The sequence below is a fragment of the Sceloporus occidentalis genome, unplaced genomic scaffold (genome assembly GCF_023333645.1).
Source record: "Sceloporus occidentalis isolate IW3139 unplaced genomic scaffold, rSceOcc1.0.p SCAF_3, whole genome shotgun sequence".
Taxonomy (NCBI): domain Eukaryota; kingdom Metazoa; phylum Chordata; class Lepidosauria; order Squamata; family Phrynosomatidae; genus Sceloporus; species Sceloporus occidentalis.
In genome coordinates, this window is record NW_028316983.1 from 174,710,810 (window position 1) to 174,733,855 (window position 23,046).

The window sequence follows — 23,046 nt, forward strand, 5'->3', positions numbered from 1 at the left end:
ATAAATTTGGCTTACCTCTCCTGGTTTAAATTTCATTTCGGGCTGCATCCTGATCTTATCAGGTTTTTGCCACCAAATTTGCTACCCGAATACATCCCTGGTGCATCCCAGCTTCCACGAGCGTCCTGCACAGGTTCTTTTCATATCCAGGAGTCAATGAAATGACCACTGGAGCACTTATGGAAGTGGGGGAGCACTAGGGCTATATTCAAGTGGAAAATTCAGTGGCAAAAACCTTCTGATAAGATCAAGATGCAGCCCAAATTGAAATTTAAACGGGGAGAGGTAAGTTGAATTAATAAGCCAAGCGATAAGCTCTGCTGTTGAATGCTCAGATAAACATATCGTTAACAGTCTACATCCCATTTACTCGAAAGGAAAAGCCAATGGTCCTGGTCCAGAAGAAGGTGTTTGTGGATGAGCATCTTAAAAGCAGATGTAGGAGCAAATACTCAGTTAAGATCAAAGAATCTGTGCTTTTCTATTGCAACAAGATGATTTTTCTAAACAGTTTGTGCTTGATTATATTAATTACATGAGTATCCATCAATATTTATACAGCTGCACATAGAATCATAGACTCACTAGCATGGTTTCAGAAATGGTGTGTTTTCTCAAAATATTCTAATGAAAATACTTGCTCAAGAAGCAGATCATTTGTGATAAATATTTGTGATCATTAACCAGGCCCCAAATAGCATACAGTACTTCACAACTTACAATAACATGTATTTTAATTTCCTAATGGATCCAATTATAAATAAAAATAAAATGGACCAAAATAAAAATCTTGTTGCAGCCATCTCTCCTTCCATCCTAGTCATACATGCAATACCTGAAAAACATGTCTCTCAGAGGTGCTTCTGGTGAATATCCTTTCAAAATATGTAATGGATAGTGGATGCCTGGCTTTCACATGCATTAATTGTCACAGCACTCATAGCACAGAGCACTGAAGACCCTGACAGCTCACTTTTACATTCTAAGTGACATCTGCATTGAACAGAACAGAAATAAAGATTAAGCGAAACACCTGATGTGATAGCATAAGCTTTACTTCAAAATGTAATATTTAAAAAGAACACCTCTGTCTTCTTGTATTCTAAGTAAGAACCAATGTCAAAACCTCAGAGGGACATTACAGCAGTAAGAACAGAAGGAACTACCACTGGTTTTCACTGTTCTTTCTTTCTTTCTTTATTGCTGGTCACTTAACCCACCATATATACCCACCACATGGTACAAGAAATTTAGCAACATGGATGAGCCACTGCTGGAGTTGAGAGTACCAAACCTGTCTTTGTTAAAGAGAGAAATTGCATACAGTTTCTCACAAGCAAATTACAGCATGCCTTTCTAATCTGTGGCTATTTGTTTATAGTGGCAAATCTGTCCAAATTCACACAACAGTTGTAACTGTGACTCTTTGGACTGAAATGCATACACACAAATGCACACAGCACCACAGGGATACTGAGATGTCAGGGAGAAGAGGTATTTTGAGCCTAGCTTTCTTCTATGTTAGTTTTTAATGTACAACCATTACTTTCCTTGGGGGAAGATTTTAACAATGTGATCCTCTGACAGTGTTCTGAAGTTATACATTCCCAGAGTATCACTCTGTCTGCTGTTTGTGTGAACTGGGCTGCTGGGTTTTCTACCCTCAAACACTGAACTCAGCCCCTCTTGGCATCTACAGGCAATTTTCAACAACATATTTCAAAACGTGTTTAATGTAATAGCAGAAAATAGAAACAGAAATATGTCTGCAACACAAGAAGCATAAGGTTCAAATAAGGAACATTTTTTTCTCTTAGAAGCAGCAGCAGCCATGCCGGGGGGGGGGGGGGGCAATGGTACAAACAGGGACCCTTTCACACTATACAATTATAGCATTATTGATTCTGCTTTAATTACAGTGACAATGGCATTCATAATTCTTGAGAGCCAGTGTGGCATAGTGGTTTGAGCACTGTACTGTAGCTTTGGAGACCAGGTTTGAATCCCCACTCAGCCAAAGAAACCCATTGGGTGGCCTTGGACAAGTCACACTCTCTCAGCTTCAGAGGAAGGTAAGGACAAACCCCCTTCGAACAAATCATGCCAGGAAAACCCCATTATAGTGTTGCTTTAGGACTGGCATAAGTCAGAAACGGCTTGAAGGCACATAAACACAACAAATTCAGAATTCTTAGCCAGAGAACTCTAAAGCCTTACCAAACTGCAAACTTTAGGTTCCTACAGGATGCAGCCAGGGCAGTCAAGGTGGAATCATTGTGCTATAACAGTGTCGTATGAAAGGGCTCCTGATTAGTATTTTGGCACATGAGGGAATATAACCCTCCCACACATGGTGTCCTCCTTTCCCACTGAAATTTGCATTAGAGGAACTGCCCTGATTTCCTATAAGATTTTCAGTGACAGGGGCCAGGAGTGCGATAGTGTGGACAGCTGGAAAACTGCATAAGAGGGAAAGGCTAAACCATGTGCTGTGTTTACATTCTGGCCTGAGATACCCTGAGGCTGCTTTTTTTCCTCACCCAATAAGCAAGGGGCACCAGAACATCCAGCCCCATCCAGTTTGACTCCAAGATATAAGAATAAGATCTCTGACCTTTTCAATCATACAACAGACAACTGTCATGTTTTCTAGATGCTTTCATATCTGCATTTCCAAAGGCTAGAGATGGTATAATCTGGGATAGTCTTGGTGTAATCCATTTTGTGCCTCTCCTAGCATAATATTTTGGGCTCCCAGGATAATACACCTCAGAAAATATACAACCTCAGAAAATATACATGCTGAAACAACACACCAGCACTATTTCTCTGTGTGTATGTTTACAGATGGAGAAGTGAATAATATCCTGCATTTGCATGAGGACTCCTTAAAGAATCTAAAAATTAATTCTACTGTAATATATTAATTCTTATGTAATGTATGTATTGAAAGAATATACAGCCAGAACCATCATGGGAAGATATAAATGGGAAGGCTTTTTAAACTTAAAAAAACCCTAAATAATTACATATTGTGCTGAACTAAGCAACCCTAGGATTTAAGCAGAAGCATACATTGCTTGGGGCAAAGGAGCCTAACCTTCTTCCCTGTAGTGAATACCAACTACAGAATGTACCTTTAGGAACTGCTAAAACTGCCTTTTCCAAATGTACTGTATCAACAAGCCCTGAAGTGGGCCATATAACTAGGGCACTTTGAACAGTTCAAAAATCACTAAGGGAACCAGACTCTCCAGGCTACTTCTCATATAACAGCTTTTCTTAAATGAAAAGGCTCACATATAGTCCTAATGTTTAAATACAAGTGCTTACTACAGGAACAGCCAGTTCTGAGAAAAATTATGTTCAACCGTTTCTGAAATCTTACCATTCATAGATCTCTTTGTATAGATGGATGTGTGTGTGTGTGTGTGTGTTTAATCATAGAAGAAGCAATGGTAATGTGAAAGGAGTCCCTGAATATCAGACTGTGAACTACCGCCTCTAAATTAACAGTGAGAAACTAGATGACCCAGCAGTCCACTCTAAGGTATGGCACAGGGCTTAGTGGATAAGTCACTTGCTGCTACCATGAATACTAAGTAATAGACAGAAGATAAATATCCAAAGTAGACCTTTTCCGAAAGGGTGAGAAATTGTAAGAAATGTGGCTGACATCTTTCTCTTTTCATGTGAAATGAGTTATGGGGAAGCTAGGAGCCTTTAGCCTCTAGAAGCGATGTGATGGGGCAACCAGCCGTCTTTCAAAAATGGCACCCAGACAGACAATAGAATGCTGGGTACTTTCTACTGGTTTATATACAATTGAGATGGAGCAAAAGTCAGAGGCTACATAAACTTTCAGAGATAAAAGTTACATACCAGAGATGAACTTAATGTTCATTTCTAACTGTTAACGTCTCCTAATTTTGTGTATCAGCATCTTTAAGCCATTGCAATAACAACTTGAGGTATCACTAATACATAAACAACAGAATACAGCCTATTAGAATACACAAATGACTCCAAGCATACTTCCAAGCTAAAACCTCTCACTTCTATAATGAAGACCTCAAGGCAAAGTAATGACGACATCACAATATACATAAATCAAGAACTTCATGTGGGTTTATTTTACACTTGAGAAAACAGTGGATTTAATTGTGTGAACCAAAAATGTACTGTACAATATTAATGATAAAACATCAGAATGTATAATTCATAGTGCATTGCTTGCTTTATTTTTATTTATTTATTTTGTCAGATAGTTCCTTTGAGTACATGCATCTGGGAAGATGCAGGTGCCAGGAAAATTTCTCTATTTAACTCAAGCTGCAGGAACTAAATTTTATTCAAAAAAAGTGTGGTTTTACATTATATACACAGAAATTGAATATAAAATGACAATATAAAAAGTTAAAAGAGAAAGCATACAGCCAGAAGGTAGAAAGGAAGTTGAACAGTTTAAAATGGTACGATATGTAACATGTATCTTTTTTTTTTTTTCTATGCTGATGCTGGCAATTTACAAGGAACTGAATCCAACACTTGCCTCATTTTTTGTTGTTTGTTTTGTTTTCATGTACCAGTGCAGCACACTATAGAAAGATCAGCTTGTACCAAAGCTTACATTTGTAAATAACTATAAACTGCAGTATTTTACAGGAAAAAGAAATAGCATTTTTACATTTTTAAATAACTTGCATACTTTATTCGCCAACCACATGGCAATTTTCAGCATCCAGAGAATTTGGGCATAGTGGAAACATGGTTTATTATTTCTGTTGTCTTAAACATGTTTGTGGTTTTCTAACCCCTTGAGCACTTGATAGATTTTCATCTTAGTTAAAGAGCTGCACACATTCTTTCATCAGACTGCATTTTAAATCAGACTGCATCTTAAAGTCTTTTCTGACATCTTAAAAATTATTACAGGTAAGTTTTGTTTTTCACCCAGCTCTATTAGGATAAAATGCCTTTAAAAAACTTCATTTGGGAAAGGCACAGAAATGCTATTACTGTTCTCAGAGGGTTAAAAACTGACACTACGGGGTTCTGTGACCTTTATTGTCATGGCAACTTTGTAATTTTAGGATGTCTTTTTGTTATTTTTCTTTGTGCCTTTCTTTACGGCTAAATTAACATCTCTCAATAGTGTCTCCCACTATATTCTACAAAAGATAGCTTAACATCAAGGACAGATGTTGAAAATAAAGGTCAGACTTTGACTCACAGAAAAAGGAAAGGAAAGAAAAGAAAAGAAAAAAGGTTTTAAAAAACATGCACAGATCAGACAAAGAGCATATAAATATAACTACAAAATGTATGTAAGAAAAACCAAGGTCCAGATAGGCAGTTCAGCAACAAAAGTAAGACTGATTTTAGAGGCTCAGGTCAGGCCTAGTGCAGTACTATGAAGAAGTTTAGTGCAATGTTCCTGTGGTCGCTTGCATACCTGGCTGCTTACCTGGACGCTAATGTTTTTCTAACTCAGTTACATAGATCAGATGGTCCTCAGGAGACTTGCCATGTGTTTTACTAAGGTGCAGTTTTACTGCATGCTTGCTTGCAAAAGTTCGGTTGCACAGCTTACACTGGAATGTAGAGCCTGAGTCCTCCTCAGCAATTCCAAGTGTGCCTAAAGTCTTACTTGAGAGGACTTTTGAAACATTCTGCTGTTCTTGAATCTGACTTAGTGGCAATTTGGACAGGTCCTTTAAACTGAACCCTAAATGTGTCTCCAAGTGACTTATGTATGTAGAAGCAGTCCTGAATTGAGAGGCACAATCATTGCAAAAGAAAACAGGATGACCTGTATCCAAATTCTTTAAAAACTTAGTTCCACCTGTCCTTCTTAACTGATACTTCACATTGGCCAGCCAGTGGCTAATTGTGGTCATGGAAAGACCAGTAAACTTAGAGATATGTACCCGCTCCTGAGGGCCTAGGTCCGACATAATGTATTTGCCTTCAGGAGTCTCCCTCAAGCTAGAAGCAAACTGGGCTTGAAGGATCAGAAGATGCTGAGGATTCCAGTTAGATTGCCTACCCTTCCTCTTATGTACTGGAGACAGTTCGTCCAGAGCCTCCTCAAAACTACTTCCATCTGCATCAGATTTTTCTGAAACAGAAGATGGAGTTGAAGACTTGGGAGTCAAACGCCCTGTGAGGTTCTTCACCATGTCAGAAATATCCATTAGGGCACTTTCCCTTAGAGGAGATGAAACAGAATCAGTCACACTGGAAACCAGAGGCTTGTTTTTGGACTTCGTTAAATCAATAGGTTGATCACTGTTCTCATAATAGTACCTGTCAATAGCATCAGCTTGCTTGGCTGGAGTTGTTGGGTAAATGGGTTTGTCCAGCATACTGTTGCTAATTTTATACAACATGGCCAGCGGGTCCAAAGAAGGACTTGCAGGATTAGAAACTTTGCCTAAATGGGTATTCATGATGGACTGTAAAGCACTCAAGGGGTTAATGAAAGATGGCTCAGGTGAATGGTCTGTGATGATACCCAAGTTATTACAACCATTGGTGACTTTTGCTTTAGGTGGCTCATTGCCATTAAGTGCATGAGAATCTGCTGAGCCATCCTTTTTGACCTTCTGAACTTCTATTTCAGGACTCTTTTTCTGTGGCTGTGGTGGCTGTGGTTGCTGCTGCTGTTGTTGCTTCAGTTCCTCTGATTTAGGGAAGTCTTTGTTCTCCTTAGCAGCAGGTGACAATGGCTTGACTGGAGAACATTTCTCTTTCTCTGCGGTTTTTTCTTCTTTTTTAATATTGATTTTGCCTGTGACCTTCTCCACCAGCTCCTCCATTGCAGAGACATTGCTTTTGTGAGGTGGAGGTGTCAGGTTGCCTGGTGAATGGATCAGTGCACTGTGTTCTGAAGACAGAGATTTTACACTGCTAGCATAAGATGGCTGCATCTGAACACTCTGCACAGCTGGCTGACTGGGTTTCACTGTCCCTGGAAGCTGATAAGCTGCATGGATACTGGGATACCCTCCCCAGGAAGGGGCCCCATTCTGAGCCTTGCTAATAGCTGTTGTCACTGTATTTTCCAGGGATTTCAAGATATCTATCCCACCTTTAGGACTTTCATCCAGATCTTCTTCTCTGAGGTACTGATACACAGTTGTTGGTTCAAATTTTTCTGAAGAGTCCTCATTCTCTTCTTTAATTTTTTTCTCTGTTTCAGCAACAACTATCTTTTCCTTTTCTGGATCTTTCTTTTCTTCAGATGTTGTAGATCCAGCAGGAGAATCAGGCTGCTTTTTAACATTTGCAGCTGGTAATCTTGTGTGGGTGGTGGGTGGTAACGGTATGGACTGTATCTTTTCTTCTACCACAGGATCCAGTACAAGCTGTTTTCCTTTTTTGGAGGCAGAATTAGTTACCTTCAAAAAATGTCCTGTGACCATCATGTGAGCAGTCAGCTGCTGCAAAGTGTCATGTGAACTGCCACATTCCATGCATTTTAGTATTTGGGCTTTGCGTGCCTCAAACTGCCAAGTGTAGCTAGCACCATTTTGATAGCCATAGCGGTTGTTTGGCGTTACATAGGGATTGGCAGTTTTCTGATCCTTTGCTGCCTCATTAAGCGTGGTCTCTGAAGCAACTGCCGTTGGCTCAGGTGAGCAAGGTGAAGCTAAGTCCTGAAGTGCTCGTTTTTTGGTAGAAGGCACCAGTTTGGTGATGGCTGGTACTGGTTCCTTCAGAGGCACTTTCTGGTAATGCTTTGTTTTTATCATATGGACACTCAGGTCCTGCAAGGATTCAAAAGAATGGCCACAGTACATGCACTTAAGCACTTTCTGGGCATCCTCTTTGCCTTCCATTTCCATAAGTGATCGTTTTCTGGGTTTTGACCATCGTTTGGTCTTTTCAGCATCCTTATCTCGGTTGTCATCCCGGTAATGTCCAGTTTCATTCATGTGCACTGTTAGCTCCACCAGTGTGTCATACGCTGCACTGCAGTCTTTGCACCGAAACTTACTGGCACCAGTAAACACAGAACCATACAGTTTATTGTTTTGCCTGTAAAGCTGCACTGTGCTGAATAGACTAGGTTCTGGGAGAAGTCCATAGGATGAGGTCTGCTGCAGAGTTTTGGCCAATGCCGCTTGATGCCAGTCATAACCTGAGCCACCACTGTTACTGTTACTAGTACTACTGATACTTGTAGTGGTACTAGTGTTGGTACTGGTAGATGTATTTGGGGTATTGTTACTAGAGCTGCTGCTGCTGCTGCTGCTACTAGTGGTATTTTCCTTCTGAATATTCTCATTACTCTTTGATTTCTTTAAGTCCAAAGCTAAACTGGACCAGCAAGACTCTGACAGCAAATTTGCATAAACAGCTTTTATTTGTGCCAAGCTGTCCTGTGGATAGGAAGCATTGTCCGAGCCCTGGTGATCTTCCTTCTCTTCTTTGGAGGAAGTGCTTTTGAAAAGGGCCAGCTGGTCACTGTTTTCACTAAATGGTGAGCCATAACCTGCATCTTGGTTTGTAGCTGTGCTGACAGGGGAGTTCTGGTAACTCTGAGCCTCTTTGATCTCTGTTTCATCATTGCACATGTACTCCGTTTCCTGGAAGTCCAGAGGTAGCCCATCATCCTCCACACTGTCTTCATCTATTTCTGCTGCTTTCAATTCTTCTTCAGGGACATAAGCTAAAAATTGAAGGAAAAAGAGAGAAAATTACAAAGTATACAGACTTTCTTACATTACCACATTATTTCTTTCACTGTCACCAGTATGTACATAAGAGGCTTACATTCAAGAGTACCATTACCTGTGTTTTTTAGCTCACTATGTATATACACATCCTGTCAATTCAAGCATGGCATTCTGGCTACAACTAAAAAATCTACCATGACATATCAGCAGGATTAATGTTTTACTGATAGAATATCCAGGTCTGTATAAAGCTAAGAATATAGTTTTCAGCCACATATTCTGGCACAGGGTCATTCTAACTAATTGGGTTGTTCTTGTATAACTGATCTGAGGATTATGCATTTAATTTATTTACTTATCACATTTCTCAACTGATGGGTCATGTTATTTTATTAGCACTACAACTAGGTAGTAGGGTACTACTAATTCCTTTTTTTACAGCTGTAGTTTGGTTTCATGCTTCAGTTGCAATTCCACTTTTATTATTAACTGCCTTTGGAACTATTGGGGAGGCACGAACATGATATGCATTAAACAAACAAACAAACAAACAAAAATAACTATAAGGCCACTAATTCAAAGATGTTAGGATCTGAATGCAAATCTTTCTGATAACATGTTATCCCTCAAAGTAGTGTTGACCATGTGTACTGAAGGATTATAAAGTTCTGTTTCAATGAATTAGGGTAGAACTAAAACTAGTTTATCCTGGAACTCAAAGTGTTATTATTACTTACATACTTTTATTAATTATATTGTAAACTTGATATGAATACTGATTTACAGTATTTTTCTCCTAACTGTTCTTATCCTGGAATCATTACTATTCTGGTTTTAGAAATGGGTAATGTGTCCCAGTAATATGACCCTAATTAACATGGCAATTCTGTACTAACGTAGGGCCAAAACACACTGCAGAAATAATCCAGTTTGAGACCAGTTTAACTACCCTGGCTCAATGCTAGGGAATTCTGGGAACTGTAGTTTTATGAGACATTTAGCCTTCTCTGTCAGAGAGCACTGGTGCACAACAAACTACAGTTCCCAGAATTCCCTAGCACTGAGCCAGGGCAGTTAAGGTGGTCTCAAATTGGATTATTTCTTCAGTGTGTTTTGGCTCTTAGCTATCTGTTCTAAGGAAATTACATTTCTTTTACTCAGCAGGAAATGACAAAAATGTATGCTAACTGGAAAACATTATTTTTACTAGTATATGTGTGAGCACAACACAAATACAAGAAGCATTAAGATTTCTCTTTCAGAAAAGAATGTTAATGCAGGGTAAGATAAAAACTGCATTAAATGTGCAGCCCCTCTAGCTTTGTGATATTGTTAATACACCAAAATTAGAAAATTATTCAATTAGGAGGAAAAGTGGAAAGAGACATTAGCAAGAATAATAACAAAGCAATATCATTATTATTATTATTTCAGTGATTATTACCACTACAGATTGTGAAACTAGGAAGAGATGGGTAGAAGAGGCATTAGGATCTACTGGTAGATCTCTGGGGGATAGTAAATGACTCCCAGTCTTTTAACAATGACTGCCACAAAATCACCTCCATCTTATAAATTATAGTGCTGCTGAAATGAAGTGTGTGTGTGTGCATATTATGTGGTTGTGATAGCGATAAGGAGGGGATTTGTATGGAAAGAGCTCACTTCAGTTTTAATACAAAATTCTAGATAAATCATTTGTGCCAAACTCTGATGGTGGACATTGGGAATTCTAGTAAAATGCAAGTGGATCCCACAGTTATGTCCACCAGCCTCCTCTGAACTGGAGTACTGAGACTACAAAAAGGGGTGGGGGGCAAAAAAAAAGGTTAAGCTTTAAAGTACTTGAAACACTGAAAATGCATCTCTAATGATAGGAGTAACTAATGGTGGTTGAGATGGTGGGTTCACAGTGGGTTCACTCTGGGTTCATAGTATAGTAATTTATTGGGACTAATTCTAAGTAGGTGTGTATAGGACTTCAGTCTGTGGTTTGAGAGATGGACTATGACTTTGGAGATCAGGATTAAAATCCATGGCACAGGCTTGGAAACTCACTGAATGCCCTTGGTCAAGTCACACTCTCTCAGCTCCAAAGGAAGGGAAAATCAAAGCCCCTCTAAACAAATCTTGTCAAGAATACCCATGAGAGGATCACCTTAGGGTTACCATAAGTTGGAAATGAAGGCACACAGCAACAACAAAGTGACTATGGCCCGGTACAGATGGGCGAAAAGCACTGTCCTGCAGGCAGGTCTCAAAGTCCTCACCGCACTGCTCTGGTGCCATCTTGGCATGCACCCATTCAGACTGTACATGCCATGATGACACCCCTTTGGGTGTCATCAAGCTATGCAGCAGGGGCTATGGTGCCCCTTCATGGGAACAAAAAGGAGCTGGAAAACCCTGCTCCTTTTTGTGCTATGCAGAGGCCCCATTGGTGCTGTGGCATGTGTTTGCTGTGGCACTGATCCGGGGCAGAAAGGGGCTGGAGTCTCACTGCCCCTTCCTACCCATCTGTACAGCCCCTATGACAGTGGACCAGAGGGTATGTTTTCTATTCTGTCTGGGAATTATAACTTCATGGCTGATTCCTTCATATAAACCTTTCTAAGAATAAGTCTCAGGCAGGCAAAGATGTAAAATCAAACACAAGCACAGACTTGTTTCATAAAATATTCAGGCTCCCAGCATATAATGTGACCCTTTGTTTATTCCAATGTATTAACCTTTGTGAGAGCCAGCATGATGTAGTGGTCTGAATGTTGGACTAGGACACTGGGAGACCAGGGTTTGAATCCCCACGACGATGGAAACTCACTAGGTGAACTTGGGAAGTCATACTCTCTCAGCCTCAAAGGTAAAGGTGAATCCCTCTGAATAAATCTTGTCAATAAACACCCATGATAGGTTCACCTTAGAATTGGCATAAGTTGGAAACAACTTAAAAGCACATAACAACAAATTAACCTGTGTAACATCCAGATTTGAGCTTCTATCCAGTTCCTTCCTCAACTCTTTACTGCCACCTCAGCTCACAACAAATGTCTATTTTGATTTCATCCCTCTCTCTGTCTCAAACTGGCCCTATCTGACAGGTTAACAGGCAACCCTCTCCTTTTATATATTGTCTCCTTTATCCTCTACTTCCCCCATTCCAAGAGCCACCATAAACGGCGGGTTCTACTCAGGCCACACAGACTAATGTCTTAACCATCTTTACAATGACTAATAAAAGGTGAATATAAAGGCCCACATTTTAATGGCTTATTTCTGTCATGATGAACAATGGTTTACTGTGACATCTAAACACATCCTATGAGAAACATATGCATGTACCAAACAGTATTTCCATATTTTCTGCCTACTTTATTTCACTGAAAAACTCTAAGCAAGTTTTAAACCGTATCTTACTTGATCTAAGCTGAATTAGAAAGTAAGTAAAGTGAGAGGGGGGAAAAGTTGGATATATATTCTAAATGTACATATGTGGGATATGGGTGGAAATTACTTCTTCTCTGTGTATCTATATTACTAGAATCGCTGAGATTGCAAACCTACCATTGGGGTTACAAGCCACTGACACTGCATTTTCCTGGAAGAATGATCCCTTGAAAGGAATGAGAATCACTTCCAAGTAGATATGGATAGGATTGTTCTGCAAACTCACGTATTCCATTTAGCCAAAACATATTGGTTAAATGTACCAAACAGCATACTTCTGTTAACAAAGCCTCTGACAAAGTAGCTCCTTATTTACAAACTCTTTTTATGTCTGCCCAGGCCTCCTTTCCTCCTGGACTTCTTCCTAACTGGAAGTTTTTTTTAGCAGCATCAGCATTGAGAGGATAATGAAGAAGAGCTCAATAAACAGACTGTTAGTGACAGGTTGCAGCAATGTGTCTGCAGTAATCAGTGCAATAAAGCTTGAGCTGAGGTAGAATGAGATTCTGCTCAAGACGCCTTGAATCCCATTTTGGGGGGAAGGCAGGATATAAATCCAATAAATAAATACTGTACCTGCATGCACCTGCCTACAACAGTCAATGTATAAAGCAACTGCCTCCAGACTCTCTTACTCAGAATGTGTGAACAGAGAGAAAGGGGAGACCTCCCTTTCTTACCTGGAAAGAGTAAGAAAGGGGAGACTTCCCTTTCTCTCCAGGTACTCTTCAGCATATTTTTAAAAAGCATAAGCCATTATGTTTGGCCACCAAAACAGAAATAATAAGAGAGACTATAGCATATGCCTTATCCCATTGTCTTCCCGATGGAATACACGCACGTTTAAAAGACAGGTCTTACCGCATTCTCCCATATGCAGCCCGTATGTAACCCAGGCTTATCCCACAGCTTTTCAAGGATGGGATTTTCCCGTCCTTGAAAAGCTGCGAGATAAGCCTGGGTTGCATACGGGCTTCAATATGGGAGAATGTGGTAAGACCTGTCTTTGAAGTTAAACACACGTATATCTTGTCAGGAAAACAACAGGATAAGGCATGTGTGACAATCTTCAATTTAAAAAAGGGGAGGCCAGTGAAAGCAAAAAATAATCCCTGGATACATTTTGGAAGAATCATTCATATGGGCTCAAGAAGATGCAAAATGTCCTCATTTACTTACTCAAGGCTCATCTAGCATGGTTGTTTCAATTTACATGTGTATATAGTTAGTTTTGAGTGAAAATTTTGTTGAAACATGTTGGACCACTCTTCTTTTTTGTGGTGTAGGAACCTATTCTCTATGCTTTCCTTGTTACTTCTGCCTCTGGTATTACAGTACACCCTTGCTTTATGCGGGGGATCCACTCCAAACTCTCCTGCATAAAGCAAATGCCATCTATGCTTGAGCCCCATTTAAATGAACGGGACTCGTGCATTAGTCCCTATGGGACATGCCGCCCCCTTCTCCCCGCGTGGCGTATGGCGCGGGCACAGTATGTGGAAATCATTAAACTGATTTTATAGCTCTCAATGTAAATCTATCTATCATACTTCTTTCTTTTTCTTTCTTCTTTTTTTTAAGAAAAAAGCACTAAGGGACATTTAAATTATATATAGATCATGAAACAAAGTATGGCAATTGACTGTGGAAATTTGCTTCCTTGTTAGTTTATAGAATTTTGGCTCCTAATAAACTATGACACAGAGGTCACATAACATTTCTGCCAAAATTAGTTGGCACCTAAAACTGAAAGAGAATTAGAGATGAATATTTAAAAGTGACATGCATAAAGCAGGCAATGGTATATCCAGTTTGATTACGGGCTCATAGCAAACATCAAACTTTGCTATTGTGATGCCACCTGGTGAAACGACATAATCTTACCAAATTATGTGTTCATTACAATCAAACTATTTTTTTAACTAACAAATGGGATATTCATGAGCAGATGGCCACTAGATCAAAGTACATTTGTTTTAAGGACCCAATTCACAGAAGTGCCTTACATACACCTAAGTGATAAATGTAAATTTTCACACGGTAGTCAGAATCATTTTTGCACACCGTCAGCTCAGTTTCCAAAAAACCCTGTACTTTGGTAGAAAAATCACTGCAACTGGGTAGATGAGTCTAAAAGACAAGGAACGTGAAGATATGAAAAATATTGTAGTTACATTTGCAATTTACCAAAAATGAGGGAAATATTTTTTAAAAATATTTGTTCACATACAAAATGCAATTCCATATTGTACATGACAGTGACTCTGGCCCAAATGAACACATGAACAGCAGCTGGAACTGCAATATCCACAAAGAAATGGGGAGAAGAAGGAACTGAACTGTGTGTCCTACTCCCCTTCCCACCAGTTAATAATCAAAATTCTGCCTTTTTTTTAAAATGCAGCTGCAGCTGTTGGATACAAAATGGGAACCATGCAAGAAACACCTATCTGAGCATACAATTACTATCCAGCTGAAAAATCACACTAGAATCCTCTTCTGAGCACATGTTAATCCTAGCTAGGTCAAGAACCACCAACTTTGCTAACATTGTTTGTGAAACTGGAACTTTCCTCTTCTACTACGCACCCCGCACCCCTCCGTTACACAAAAAAACTGTTTCTAAATGTTTCCCAGATTTCCAAAGAAGGTTTATTGAGTGTACAGGTATATGCAGGACTGGTGTTGGTGAAGGAATAATCAATTCTGGCAGATGAAGGAGAGTCCAGCACAAGTCAAGCATTGGGTGTTTAGCAGCACAGTATATTCTCATTTAGGGAAAAAGAAAGGATGAAGAAAGCTATAATGCACAGTGAAATATAAACCCAGTGAAATACACAGACACACACCCACTTTTATAGGCTTAAATCCAATAGTTAATCCCAAATACAATAGATTAATTGAATCAACTACTCAAAGATATATCCAAACTTACGTTCATCCCACCAAATCAATGGGTATATTCTTGCTGGGACAAATAATGGCATTTTAGCCAAAAGCTCAATATTTCCAAAGCAAAATGCTAATTGCTTGCTTTATAAATGTCTTGGTTTAAACAGCATTATTAACAGGGCTATCCTATCAACTTGGAAATAAGTCCTACTGAAGCCTGTTAATGCATTTTTACATAATTTACCTGGGAGTAACTCCCACTGAGCTCAATGGAGTTTATGTCTGATTAGGCATGTAAAATATAGCCCTGTTAAGTTAAGACCTTTTTCCATAGGAAATCTTACTCAGAAATATTTATTCTTAGAAACATATGCTAAGATGTTAAGATATTCCCTTCTGTCCCATAAATCAACAGCACTCAACCTTTCTAAAATCACCATGCCAAAAATAGGAGGCCCGCTATCCTCTTTCACCTACAGTGTTCTCACTCTCTCTTGCTTCTTTTCCCCCTTGGAAACCCCACTTTATAATTGATAAAGAATGTGATTTTACTACTAATAATGTGAAAATCCTTTGAAGAACTTACTGATATCATGGCTCAGGAGTCAAATATCCAGGAAAAGAAAAGAAAACTCAGAAATGTCCTCTTTTTTGCAGGAAAATGCTAGAAAAAGACAAGAATAGGAATGTGCAAATAGGACAGATAGACTGATACTGCCACTTGTTAAGATACTGTGTGTGTCAGATGAATGTATTCATAATACACAGTCTCTCTGTCACACACATATAATGCAATAAATTCAGTATTTCACCTAAAATGCCACGTGAATACCATTTATCCCATTATCCCTTTGTGCATATTTTGAGTTTGCACTATAACATTTCCCACAATATTCTGAGCAGAAGGGCTTGAGTGCATTCTGAAGATATGTAGGAAGTCTTGCAAATCTGGCTCAGAAACACAAGAATCGAATAGAAAAGCCTGCTAACACGAAAGCTCAATTTTTACCAATAGATTCTTGAGTAAATAGACATAAGGATACCATATGTATTATACTTCACAAATGCTGAGTAGAAGAAAATGGGATCAAGGCCAGCACCACACTGCACCATCAATTTATGCAGCACCATTAAGGCAGTGATGAAGTCCTCTGACTCTCAAGGTTGTCTTCTCAATTAGAGTGAATGGGACAACAGGCATCCATTGCTACACATGTGTTCTGAGAATGTATTTGAGCACTTATGGATCTTGGATTCAGTGTGTGCATGTGTATTATCTATTGTAAGCATTTAATTCTATTTTTTAAAAAAATATTGTACAGTTCTAGTAGGCATGTAGCAAAAATTGCTGACTTAAAAAAAGGTTGTGTTTGGCATAGTATGGCAAATACATATTCTAGCCCTGCAGCAACATATATAGTTAAAGCTTAATCTTTTCAACAGGATAGTCAGTAAGCACACTGCAACTTCAACTGCAATGTATTAAAAAAATTAAAACGGGGGGAAAAATACTCGCAAAAAGCAACTATACATAAGATTGCTACACAAGGATAATAAAGTATGATTTCTCAAGAACATCTGTTATGAAAATTAGGAAGGGAGGAGGAGAAAAAAAGGAACGTGGCAGCACCTTGACTACCTGTTTTTTATGTTAGCATGAACTTTCAGGGATATAAGTCTATTTCATCAGATGCAGTACAGAGTGATATTAAAGCCTCAAGTTATAAAAAGGATATTTATACATTTGTGGAAGTAGAATAAAATGTAATAGGATCCAGAGAGAGATGCAAATCTATCCTTTGCCTTAAATTTTTAAAGGGGTGGCTGTTGCGATAAAGGTCTTTCAGATATTTACAGTGGTCAGTTAGTGTTGATGTGTGAAAGCTACACAGCTACTTTTTTGGCATTTATCACATTAATGCACAATCTACATTTATTTATTTTTTTATTTAACTTGTATGTTTCAAAGCATCTTGTAGCAAATCCATATTGTTAACTGCTGGTAACTATTTTGTCTAGAGAGACTAATATATGGATTCTTGGAATATGTGGGTGGAGAACACCAAATACTGTTTTCACATGGGCTGTATATATCTCAGTGGGAATTGTAAGTTATTATCACACCCCCTTTATCTTTTTGCTTATTCTTATTTGCAGTTACATTACATTGATGAAAACCAGGACACAAGTGGACAAGCAACATCTGAGTGGTAACGATGGAAAAACTCATTAATCAGGAAGAACACACACATTAGGAGACGATGCTTACTTTTGCCTGAGCCTTTCGGGAAGGGCAAGATCCATCCCTTCCTTTCTTCCTACTGAGTTAACTAAGTGCACACTACTTTTGCACTTTGAACTCAGTTTGAAGAAGCTAAAGAAAGCTAAAGACAAAAAGGGGAAATGGGAAGAGGAGAAAGAAACTGGGGCATTGTAAAACCAGCTGAAAATGTGGGAAGACAGAGGATTAATTGGGAGGCCCTTGCTAAATGAAGACAGTTAGAGGGCATGGATTGCAATGGGACTGTGCCACAATATTCTTCAATGTATGCACTGCTCTCCTTGCTACATGAATGCTTTTGTATCTCTCATATGCTATGTAGTCTTTAGTAACGACACAATTGACAGCTTCTTTTTGATTGTATAAATATTAAGCAAATGTGGGACAACAGAGAATTAATTGGGACTGTCCCTGTCCTAATAAGCAGAGTTGGATTATACAAATTAGGAACTCTACTGTTAATTTCAAATCATATATTGCTGCTTTGCATGAATATTTTCCTGATATTTGTACAACAAAATTCAGCCACAAACTAAAGTATAAAATCTATCTAGTGTCTCAGGTTCGCCCACTAACTAGTAAAACAATCTAGAAGTGAAAATTCTGTTTTTTGCTTGTTTGCTTTTTTTTGCTTAGGTTGTTAGTGCTCCTATAAGGGAGAGAACATATTATTTTATTCAGATTTTAGAAGTTAGTTATAAACAATTACCATAAAGCTGGGCTTATACGAGGAGAAAAATAATAATTACGGGCCATTTTTAAATTGTCTGCTATGACAGAACAAAATTAGTTTGCATTTATGCACACAATGCAAGCACATAGTGGATTGCGTTACAGGGGTACACAACGTTATTTAGACTATTTTCTGCCTTGATTGTCATTGATAAAAACATTCCATATATCAACTGAATACGAGGTTACAGACATCACACATACACATATGGTCACTAATATTATAATTTATCATTGTATAAATTACAGAATTGCCTAGAAAAATCATTTCAATGAAACACTCCATGTACTATAATTTTTTGTGGGTTTTTCAGTCTATGTGGCCATGTTCTAGAAGAGTTTATTACTTCTACTGTTGTACTATTCAATTCAGAATGTTAGCACAAATAATATACAGCATTTCATAATGTCAAGGCATTTTTAAACCTTAGTTACTAGAAGAGAAGATAAAGAGAAAATTTACACACATGCACTTTTAAAAAGTTATTAATTCAAAATAAGGCTGAGAAACATTGTCCTCCACAGTCAGATGGTACAGTATATTAAATAAAATAAAAGCTTTCACTTAACTGCTATATATGAAATTGCCAGAGAGGTCAACTAATATAATATTCTGATGAAGAATTTCCCAGCCAATTTCCCTCCTTAATTCTTTTCCGTACTCACAACGGCCTATATTATAGTATATAATACTACTAAGCTCCTCTTTTTTTTCCTCTGTCTCTTTCAATATAATTTTGCAGTATAGCAATCCTACAAATTATACTTAAAGAAAGAAAATAACCAGAGACTGAGAATATTTTTTTTCTTTTTCTGTTATTACATCTTGTTAAAAATCTGTGCCCATATGATATGCCTTCTGGATGCCAATGTCTCCCCAAAGATGTGCTGTCATCTTTGAACAGCATTAAAATTTGTGCATTCTAATGCAAGTCGACATGAGGCGCTATATATTGTATGTGTTAGTGGTATAGCACATTGTGTTTGCTTCACTGAGAAGGTGTGCATTGTAAATAACTCAGACCATTGTCTGAAAAGCCAAAAGTAAACTAGATAGATAATGATAATGCATTGTTTAGGGCCAGGACCTCAGTTTTGTGATATTATATATCAAATGTATACTGTTTATCAAACACAGTTTTATAAAATAATATTTACTGTATTATTTCAATTCATTTCTATTTTGACTATATGAAAATGTATTTCCCAAAATATGAATATGTTAAGAGGAGTATAAAGGACCAGTATAGTGTTGCAACAAAAAAGCAGTGAGATAATTGTCATGGACCTCAATAGAATATAGATACCACTGTTTTTAATTGCTTCTCAACGTAACTAAACTAAGCATCATGAAGTGTCACATCAGCAGTGCCAAATAACTATTTATTGAAGGCAAGTGTTTAAAGCATTTAATTATTGAAGGGAAGTATACTTTTGTTGTTCTGTCACTACAACCTTGGGGAAGCTAACCCAGGCTATCCAGAGAGAAGTATTGTTGGGTCATTTGCAGTCAATTCAACAGTATTTGTACATGCTGTTTTAAACAGAATAGGAAGTTAAATTCTAGTTGGCAAGGGGTAAACACAGAAACATTTGCATTGGAAAACATCTTATGTGCTACACTATCCAAGCAAAATTTATTCTTAGTCCCACATATTTTTTATATGATCACTTTTAGTTGCATTCATTTCAGTGTTTTTTATTTCTTGGTAGATTAGGTTGATGCCCAGGATCCATCATTTCTGATGGATTCCACTACTTGTCCCTAAATAGTTCCCCCCTCTTCTGTATACTCTTTAATGTGCCTGTGGAAGATCTCAATCTGACCTCAATGACTTGGTAAAATATTAGCTGTTTTTCTACTGCCCCCAGTTCTTCTACATGCAATTGGGAACAAATGTTTAGCTCCACTGAGCGCTACAACGAAAGGAAGTGACAATGCCATTGGTACTGCATATCAAAATATGCCTTTTGATCATGGTCCATGTTTAGGAAATATGGAAATTAATGAAATAAATAGATTTGCTTATGGACTCTCCTGAAGCATTTTTTTAAAACATTGGCACTAACACACTCAAAATATCATGAATATATACCTCTACAGAACCAGAAATAGGAATGTTAGTAGAAAATAATTAACATGCAGTATTTAGCTAATTATTAATAAGTCAAAAAATAATTCAGTTACATTTATATTGGGAGGATTTTAATTCAGTCAATAAATCACTATTTAAATTTAAGTTAGATGCCTGAACTAAAAGATTTACAAAATGGAAGCTCAAAAATACAATCCATAATTTTATTTCCATACTGTTTCTCTTCCATATCTGGAGCTGCAGAAAATCCCACTAAAACACCTTTCCATTAACTTCCTTTTTTTTTCTCCTGTACAAGCTCATTTCCTTGCCCACGTTATTTCCTAAGGACCTCTAGAATTTATAAATAAAAAGAAACATCTGACCTAAGAAATATGGTTTCTTTATAATTTTTAGAAATGTGGTATGGGTAAGATAGGATCGATCAGGTGATGAAACAACTAACTGCAATCACCCCTTAACACAGTTCATACCACTGGAACTACCCCTGAGTAAATGTTTTCAATCATGTGACCTAAAAGTTGTAATTTGCCCATTGTGGAGCACTAATCCACAAAACAAGAAGCTGTTTTTCACTATCCAAGAGAATTAGGCCCTTGGTAAAGATCAGCTGGGAAATGTAAAAACTGTTGTCTCCTTAGGCCTGGCTCTCATTTAAATAATTAATTAATTAACTTAATCAATAGCTTACTTGTAGAATTAAGTTAATGCTGAAATTCCAACTTAAGTCCATCGATTAAGTAAAAAAAAATTAATTAAGTTGTCTCTTTCCATTAAAAAATACCCAACTTCACTGATAACTTCATTGATTTTAACTAGTTAGTACCTATCAATGCACAAAATATATACAATTTCTCCCTTTGTTTTTCAAGTAGAATTCAGAATAATCTCCAGTGTATGCCAATGTCAGCCTATAATAACAGAATTATGCTGAAATGTAGTTATCCACTAGGAGAAAACATTTCATTCATTGATTGATACATTCATTCATTTCATTCGCTAAAAATATAATGGATTTATACTTTAAAATGTAGCTTTAAAATAAAATTAAACAATTTAATAATAGGCGTAAATATGCACACATACAATGACCGTGTATACACACGTGTATATACATTTTTGTAAAACAGTCAAGCCCATTCACACAAAATCTAAAATCAAAAGCTTTGTGAAATGCAAGTCATTGCTTTTTTGAACAATTTAACTACACTGACCTCAAGGTTAATAAAGTGGCTTAAACTCAAGTACTTCACAGTCAAGTACTTCACAGCTATGGATCTAGCTCAGATCTGACAAATTTTGTGCATTTGTGATAAATTTAAATATTATGTATAAAATTTCCATAAGGGTTTCAAACACAAGAGCAGCAAGAAGATGCATGTAAATAAGCTGATGACTGTATAAACAAGTTTTGGCAATCATAATAAAGCCCATCATGAATCATATATTCATATGTGATATGATATACACTCATATTATATATTACATAATACAATGTAATTAATTTCTGTGCATTAACACAACAGTAATTTTCGTCTCAGAGCCAGACTTAGCACAGACCAACTAGAAACAATGGGATTTAACCAAGTGATGACTAATTTAAGTCACATTGATTTAAATGGATCTACTTTAAGTATGACTATGCATTTTACCCCTTCTCTGGCCTATACATAAAATCTCCCTCCCCTCCTTCTACCACTGTGTGTATGCGTGTGTCACATACATGGACAAATTTACAATAGAACAAAAGGTAACCACAATGAATAAATTGGAATATAATAGTACACAATCACTGTAATTCAGATGTAAGAAAGGAAGAGAAAATATAAGGCCAAAATTCTATAATTTCTAGAACAGTGTAAATATGCAGCAACACAGTTATGCCGGATCTCACAACTACCCAATCAATTGTGTCATGACTGCTGAGACCTTGAGCTCGCCCACTATGCAACAATTAATTAGCACTCCACCCACCTGCTTGAAAGTGTGAGTGAGAGAGATACTTGTGTGTTTGTGGACTGGGTGCACTATTGACCATGCTCATGAAATTTCTGAGAAAGCACAACCACTTGCAGAAGTACTTTTATGTATAGGTCTGCAAGGTAAGGAACACCTCAGCCTGAGATTTCAGGACCATAACTTGAGCCCTTGGTATGATCACCCTGTAATGTCATGGAGGCAGGCCCTGATAACGTTACAAAACTGATGTCACGGGAGGCAAGTCCTGATGATGTCAACATGCATGATACATTGAGCATCTGCCACAATTACATAGAGTATGCCATGCAAATTCAAAACACCAACTATAACAACTGAGGAAAATATGTACATAGAACTTTCAAGGCATTCTTGTTGCCCTGATATACCAGTTTTATCCTAATAAAAAAATTCCTAAAAAAAAAATTCCTTATATACCGACCACTCCCCCTGAGGACCAGAGAAGAGGGACCAGCTCTGAAAATCTGGACCAGGACTTAAGACCTGGCAACCCAAGCAATGTATCATTAGTGTCCAGCCTTCATGCTATATCCCTCCTGAAGTTGCTGAAACACAACTTCCATCATCCTAACTACTGCCCATGCTTGTATGAATGTCTATGGGAAGGGTGCCATTTGGAGGGACACATCTCTTCCTTAAAACAACACAATTTGAAAGCTTCTCACCTCTTCTCCCACCTGCATTCACTCTCCAAATCCTTTAAAGCTACTAGGAACCACTTTCACAGGCTGAGGCAAGCAGATTGTACAGTGGTTCATTTTCACAAAGATTTTAATGGGAGAAATGTGTGTTCTTTCTGCTTTGGGATAAAGCACATACTCAATTGTTTCGCTTTGTGCCTGACTCTCCAAGGAGAGCTGCAGACAAATCAGTCCATCTACCACCTTACTCTGTCAAGAACATTTCACTGAAATGCTGC

At 37.9% G+C, this 23,046-nt stretch overlaps 1 protein-coding gene across 2 annotated transcripts in view; it reads right to left on the reverse strand.

Moving 5' to 3' along the window:
* Positions 1-4,036: 4,036 nt before the first annotated feature.
* TSHZ1 (teashirt zinc finger homeobox 1) overlaps positions 4,037-23,046 on the reverse strand; it is an 88,780-nt gene continuing 69,770 nt past the window's right edge. For both annotated transcript variants that reach the window (XM_089516922.1, XM_089516923.1), the window contains exon 2: positions 4,037-8,677. In XM_089516922.1, coding sequence (XP_089373048.1) covers positions 5,475-8,677 — 3,203 coding nt within the window. In that variant the 3' untranslated portion in view covers positions 4,037-5,474. The remainder of the gene's footprint in view (positions 8,678-23,046) is intronic.